This window comes from Centroberyx affinis, unplaced genomic scaffold (genome assembly GCF_046629955.1).
Source record: "Centroberyx affinis isolate AG114_WGS23_722 - 3 ecotype Tasmania unplaced genomic scaffold, CSIRO-AGI_Caff_v1 ptg002617l_1, whole genome shotgun sequence".
Classification (NCBI taxonomy): domain Eukaryota; kingdom Metazoa; phylum Chordata; class Actinopteri; order Beryciformes; family Berycidae; genus Centroberyx; species Centroberyx affinis.
This window is the reverse complement of record NW_027280813.1, coordinates 29,858-37,540: the sequence shown is the minus strand read 5'-3', so window position 1 is coordinate 37,540 and position 7,683 is coordinate 29,858. Positions and strand designations below refer to the sequence as shown.

The 7,683-nt window shown below is 40.0% G+C and overlaps 1 protein-coding gene across 1 annotated transcript; it reads left to right on the top strand.

Annotated features, from left to right (window-relative positions):
- The first annotated feature begins 4,092 nt into the window (after positions 1-4,092).
- Positions 4,093-6,479, top strand: tac4 (tachykinin precursor 4). Its single transcript, XM_071534773.1, has 5 exons — positions 4,093-4,215; positions 5,219-5,315; positions 5,687-5,719; positions 5,832-5,885; positions 6,445-6,479. The coding sequence occupies exons 1-5, from the start codon at positions 4,093-4,095 to the stop codon at positions 6,477-6,479; spliced, it is 342 nt and encodes a 113-aa protein (XP_071390874.1).
- Positions 6,480-7,683: the final 1,204 nt, after the last annotated feature.

The window sequence follows — 7,683 nt, the reverse complement described above, 5'->3', positions numbered from 1 at the left end:
TTTTGTATTCCTTAGAAGTTGCTCTTGGATGACAACATACTATATCTTTAAAGTCTCCACTACACAGGTGGATGCAATGGGTTCATTAGTCAAATTAACCAATCACAGCCTAGTCTTAAGTCGTTACTGTTAGAAATGGTACAAATCAGACGTGGGGACTCGAGTCACATGACTTGGACTCGAGTCAGACTGAAGTCACGACTTTAAAGACTTGAGACTTGACTTGATGCGTGAAGAGAAGACTTGAGACTTGACTTGGGTTCTGGTGACTTGGGACTTGACTCTGACTTGTACTTTGATGACTTCAAAAGGTTTCTAAAGTCTTGACTTGAGATCTTGTGTTGAAACGTAGATTGAAAGCGATGAGATTTGGGACTTGACTCGAGACTTGGGCCTCAACACTTGAGACTGACTGGGGACTCGAGCAAAGTTGAATTGGGCACAAATGAATACCAAAAACTACAACATTGCAGTAAGTATTTTAAGAGAAGGTCTAAAGGTTTATCCAAATAACCAATCACAACATCATCTTTCGAATCATTAATATTGGTTACAGATACCATAAATATAAAGAGTTTACAGCATCACATTGAGGATAAATTAATCATTAATGCCCCTTTGTTGGATTGGACTTTTTCAATGCCACAAAACTGAAATGTCTTCAAGTCATGTTTGAAATTGTTAAAATGGACTTAAAATTGTATTTATCCAGAGGGAAAGTCGACTTCACCCTATCATTCAACATTAAAATTAAAATGTTCTCCCTGACATTGATTTAATTAGCATGTCTCTTTTGTACATGATCGTTGTAGAGACTCGGGAATATTTGTTCCATCTATTGTCAGAGCTCTATGGCTTTGACCCTTGCACTCCTTACTTTCGGTTGCTGATTATGCTAATATGCGAGAAATTTCAGATTATTGTACTATGTTATTACAGAGGTTATTTGAATTTTATGAAGTCCATCATCAAAACCAGAGTTTGGGTCGCTTTCAAGGGGACGAATGTGCGTGAGACCAGCGCTGCGGCATTTCCAAACGGTTTCTTTCAGGTGTGATCCGGTCTTCAGTGACATTAATGGTAAATGGCCAGTATTCACTTGAATACAATTGGAACAGATGAACAGGAGAAGCAGCTTCTAATTTGGTGTTTGAAGCCTGTCATTACCTCGCAGACATATGCAGAGCTTCTTAGTTTGTGCACTGAAGTATTAGATGCGAGTGCATGTTTGTGTGTGTGTGTGTGTGTGTTTGATCTGTGTGTGTAAGTGCATACGTGTGTGTGTCTGTTACATTCTCTGTGTGTGCGTGTGTGTGTGCATGTGTGCTTTGATCTCTGTTTGTATGTGCATTTATTTGTGTGTCTCTTGCTTTCTCTCTCTCTCTCTCTCTCTCTCTCTCTCTCTCTCTCTCTCTCTCTCTCTCTCTCTCTCTCTGAGTGTGTGTTTGTGTCTGTATATCTATATATGTCTGTCTCTATGTGTGTGAATCTGCATCTGCGTGAATCACAAGTCTCATTTCATCCATCCCTCCTCGGCCCTGAACCCTAAATGAATCCGCAGGAACATCCAGTTTAACTCCCCCCGCCGATGATTAAGTTGAAGATTTAGGGTTAGCCAGGCTGATCCCTGGTCAGCTGCTAGACAGATAGATGGAGGCCAGAGGCTGCTGAAGGGAATGCATATAGATGGGTTCTTGGGAAAATACTCTATCCTATCCTCACGTTCTTTTATTTTGGAATAGATAAGAATGGCGTGACATTTCAAAGGGGCCACCCTTACAAAGTGCGGTACAAGTGCGAAACCCTATTCACTTTCTGTGAGCAAAACAATAAATTGACATTTTCTGCGGTCGCTTTTTGTGTTCAGGTAATTCATGTGATGTTGTTAATTGCCCGTAACCTTTTCACGACTGTCAAACAACTGCATAATCATTGTAATTTAAGCTAATTATCTGGAAGTCACAAAATGTCTGTACAAGAGAGGAGTCATGTTAGCGTTTTGAGACTTAAAGAAAAAAAAACATTTTAATGGTCATGCCGTCGTTTGACAACCGTGAAAACGTAATGATAAATTATTTACACCATATAGGACACAGAAAAACAACCACAGAAATGTCGTTTTTACTTTTTTTGTTGCTCATAGAATTTGAATAGGGTTTCGCACTTGTACTGGACTTTGTTGGCGCGTTCAACCGTTAGATTACGTCAAACGCATCATGGAGGACACAAGAAAGCTACATTGAGAATTGCACTAGCTTAAAATGTTGACCCAGGAGTTTAAATTTATACTATTTACTCGTTGTAGGTCACTCTAAGTAAGAGCCTCAGCTTAATGTCTAAAACGTAAAATGTAGCCTAATGGGGAATTTCTAAGTAAGGGATAATGTACAGCGAGCGGGTCATTATTGCGAAATAAACGCTTATTACATGGCTACTTACTAAAGAAATCAATAATTTGACACAAAATATTTATTTAAAAATTATTTTATTGATTTAAAAATGATTTTAGTGCTTCCGCTATAAAAAATTGTCTGTTAGATTCTACGGTTGGAGCTGCGTCCATAGCAACGTAAACTCTGTAGCCTTCTTACCCGTCTTTACTGGGGACAGTTCAGCCATTAACTATGAATCGAAAGTTTCGTGCTCTCCAAATATCTAAAAATTAATATTAGAAAAGTCTTCCATGGTGTTCTGATGGAGTAATGGAAAGCTAATGTTTTTTTGCCACAGGGTGTCACGAATGTACGGAAGAGGATTAGGGTCACATGTGAAAAATTTATTTGAGTTCTGAGTTTAAAGTCAGACTTCTGAGAAAAAAGTCAGAATTCTGAGTTTAATGTCAGAATTCTGAGATTAAAGTCAGAATTATGACTTTAAACTCAGAATTCTGACTTTAAACTCGGAACTCAAATACATTTTTCACATGTGGCCCTAATCCTCTTCCGTACGAATGAGTTGACGTTGTTAAATTTAAATTAACCGTTAAATTTACTGGACTTCTTTCTGCGGATTGATATGATTGGACGTGGTCCTCCAGAGTCTATGATCCGAACTGCGTCCATAGCAACGGTCTGTTATTCATAGCAGCGGTCTGCTATTCAGAAATAACAGACCGTAGAATGCCGTAATTGACCAATCAGAATCGAGTATTCAACAAAGCCATGTAATAATGGTGAATGTGTGTGTGAGAGAGAGAGCGCGAGACAAAGACCTTCATTCTTGTCTACGTGTGTTGCTGCAGTGATCATTTCCAGTCTGCTGTGATCCTGTTAATGTCTCCAGCTGCGGGTGAAGCCTCCCAGGTCAGGACTCCGCCTGCCCACAGTCACCTGGAAAAGTCACACAAACTTAACATGGCGTGAATCCATCACGGCCGCTAATAAAATTGCACCAGCAGAAGGTGACACGGGCCATAAAGAAGACACGAACCATGATTGTGAACGCTTCAGTTTGGGCTTGGAATAAAATGACTATGACTATTTGTTTATGTCCCGGTGATTTGGAGTGGCATATTGTGTCTAATTTACCTATAAATTGAAAAATGTCTTGCCTGTGGTGGGTTTTTGTCCTATTAACTCAAAACACACACCGGAGTCTCATAGATCAGCTCCTCGCGCGCGCGCTCCAGTGTCCACTCACCAGCGTATCCCTCCGCTTAATTAGCTTATCAATCACTCACGCGCGGGCGGAGGGATAATCATAGGTGAGTAATAGAAGCAAAACGAAGCTGAAAATCAACACATCCATCACTCACAGTTTGGGAAATGGTCAGATGGCGTTAGATAAGGCGAAGTTTACTCACCGGTTGCGCACAAACGCGACGCGTCTGCGTCAGACAAAAAAAAGAAAAAAAAAAAAAGAAAAAGAAAAATCACCGCCGCAGGATGTATACGTTTTAATATGATGTTGAGGAGTGGGGAGGAGCGAGGAAAAGGGGTTTAAAAGGGCAAACGGGCATCTTCAGCACGCAACCGCAGAAAGCGCAGGGGAAGAGACTTTTTGGGGCACCTGTATGCGTCCATATCTGGGAAGCGTGCGTATTTCCCCCCCGCTTATTCTAGTTTGACCAGCCACTTTATTAATTGGTTGAAGATGGAGGCTCTGAAGTTTGTAGTGCTGCTGCTGGTGGCGGTGTTTGTCCAGGTTTACGGCGCGCTGGGGACTCCTCTCTCCGGCGAAGAGGACGGACAGCTCTGGACGGTGGAGAACTGGCAGGTAAAAAAAAAAAAGATATTTAGACATGGAGTTAGAGCTTTATATGGGGGGGTAAATGTGGAAAGAGGGAGGAGAGATTGCACTGAATTAGAGTTTTCCTCCGTTTAGACGGCATCTGTGCCACAAATGGATCAAAATGAGATTTTCCTTTATTGCATAAATGCGCCCTAACGAAAAACAACTACAGGCTAATAATAAAAAATATTCCTACAGGGACTATAAATAACTCGTGGAACTAAATGGTGAGTTTATAGTAACCTTTATCGGTATTTTGTCTCCTATGGTATCCCTATAATATTCCAATAACATTCTAGTGGGGACTTTAGTATTTTTCTAAAGTTTATTATATGATTACCATAATTGATTTTCGTAAGGGGCAGCCGAGTTTCCCTCGAGGAAGAATTGTTTTAGCCTAAATCAACGCGGATAAATCCTACAAAATTAAAAAAAAAGAAAGAAAGAAAACCACCTCTCTCCTTCACTTTTCTTTAATTCTCCCTCGAGTCTCAGTTCAGCACCTTGGAGAGCGACTCCTCTCTCGGATCAACAGCGGCATCAAATAGTTGGAGGATGGATTTGTTGCATTAACTCAATAATATATAGCCTATATATTAGAAAAAAATTTAAAGTTTTTATTAAAGTTTTGCGTCATCTGAACAGCTTTGCTTACCCTATCCCTCTCTATAAAATACCTTGAATCTGAATTATATTAGGGACGCTTACTCTTCATGAAGCACACTGATGAGGTAAATCCAGGTAAAAGCCATTATCCCTTAATGATTTCCCTCATTAAATCTACACCAATCACAAAGGAGGAGATGCAGATAAAGAGAAGCAGAGAGTTAGAGAAGGATTTTGAAGCTTTGAGACAAGTGAGATGTGGATTGGGCAAAAAGGGGCTGCTCAGGAACTCAGGAAGATGTCAGTCATATTTTGTATACATCCCGAAATGTATGATTCATTTTTTAATTAATCCCATCAACATGTATTTGCGCTGGTGCAGGGCTACCCGCCAGAGAGAGGAATAACCATCCGGCTGGCAGACCTCATCAAGCGGTCCAAAGCACAGCAGTTCCACGGCCTGATGGGAAGAAGCTCAGGTAAAAAATACATTAAAAAGGAATATAATAGGAGGGGGAAAAATTACTATAATATCCTATAATATTTCTGTGACTTATAATGGCACTGCAGCACTCTATAGTGAGTTCATAGTGGCCGAGTGGTACTTAATAGTATTTTATTTAAAATCGGTATCACTATAATATTCCTGTAATATTCCTATAGGGACTTACAGTACAGTATTTTGTAGTGTAGTGTGATCATACTTTATGGTGTTTCTTATCTCCTATAATATTCCTATAGGAATTTATCTCTGCAGTACTGTGATTTTATATCAGCCTTATGGTATTTTATAGTATTTTCTTTGATCTCTTATGGTATTGCTACAACAGTATTTACTCCTTTATTTCAGGGGCTTCTCAACCTGTGAGATTGGGCAGGAAAAGTGAGTATATTCCATTCAAGATTTAAGTTAATTATTGTGATTATTGCGAGTCTACATGGTTTCTCTTGACGCTCTTTCTCTTTCTCTCTCTCTCTCTCTCTCTCTCCATCAGGGAATAAGGGGGAAATGTTTGTCGGACTCATGGGCAGAAGGAGTTCAGGTGGAGGTAATTTAGATTTACTCAACTCACATTTCCAGTTCACCAAAGTAAGATTTTTTTGGTGAACTAAATCTGGATATATTAATTTTTGTATTAAATATTTTACAGCTGTGGAGGAAATTGATGCTGTTTCAGGATTTCAGGATTCAGTTTCCATGTCATTTTTCTATTACATGCAATTTCATGCTTATATAGGTTAAAAATCCAATCTTCCACGCCTGTGTATGCTTGGTCCTTGATTCTTAGATCAATACTATCACCTTGCCACCTGTACTGTCTCATGCTTTCCTGCTGGACAATCAACTATAATCTATTTAACAATGGCCATAATCTCATAATCTAGTGCTATGCTGTTAAACGACTTCCGCTTCAGTGTTTATCCAAATAAAGGGTGAGGAGAGAGGGGAAGGCTCTTTCCTATTGTGTGTGTGTGTGTGAGAGAGAGAGAGAGAGATTGAACTGAAACCACTTTTCCCATCATAAACTGGGAATTGCGGGGAAGTGGCTGCTTCCAATTTATAAACTCCCGAGTCTAATGTTTTGTTCCTTTTTCTCTATTTCCCAGACATGGAGGAGGGATGGAAGTCTGACTACTACTAGAGATGAAAATAATGAAATCAATAACCACCTTAACTGCCATAATCGACGCTCTGATTCAACTGTAATATCCTCTCCAATCATCCGTCTCAGTGATCTTGCTGTACGGTCCTGCGGCATCGACGCCACGGGGCAAAAGCGCCAAAAACAATATAACGCCGTAACAATAACAACAATAACAATAGAACAAGGGGGAGATGGTGTGAACAGCCATTGCAATTAATAACTGAAATTATAGCAAGTTGCTGCAAATAACTGAAACCGTTGCCTATCCGTCACTGTTGAACTGTAACCACTGTTTGTCGATGATGTTCACTGTTATATTGGAAACCATGTACTCGTAAAGCCTTATGTCGTCGTTTAAGGGAGTTCGCTTCGTTCACGCCAAAGCAAGGAAGGTTGATAAAATTGACTAAGTGTGTCCTTACTACTGTACGGAATGCTGGGGAAGTGGAAATATGGAAAGTTGCTGTGTGGCATTGGAGAGTTTGCCATTTTATGATTTCATATCCAGTACCTTCGGGGCGGGGTGTGCCAATTAATTTACTTCATTGCTGATTCAAAGCCATGCACTGTTGGAAAAACAATACATTGTTTTAACACCTCAGCACGGTATTGGCGAAATGTTGTTGCAGATACATGAATAAAATCTTATTTTGTTCACGTAGTTGTCTGATGTGTCACTGTGCCTCGCAATGCGTCTTCCCTATTTGCCTATCAAAATATATCCAGTATATAATCCAGTATGTATTGTGTGTTTGCATTGTGTGGCTGGTAAATATCTGTGTGCTGGCCTTGCAGAGATAGCATATGCGTAACTGCAGAGCCACTCCCTGTCTCCAGGCTTGAAAAGAAAACTCTTCTGTAGTGTAGTGTGTAGTTTTCTGCCTGGGTCTTATTTCTTTACCTGGCACTGCTTTGTACATAGGAACACAGAAATATTGGCTACATCTTTGCCTTAAACCCTTGCAGTCCTTACACTTAGTTGCTTGACATGTTTATGATCTAGGAATCAAAGGTTATTCTTCTGTTGCACACATTCTAGTGTCAGCTAAACACCTAAGACGTAAATGCAAATCATGTCGTTCAGTTAGAATTTAACATGTCCAAGAAGCCCGTGTGTTAGCCCAATTATTTTCAACCTTTTTCATATCAAGGAGCCCTACTTTAGTCCACATTAGAGCCACGGACCCCTGTTTGATGAGAT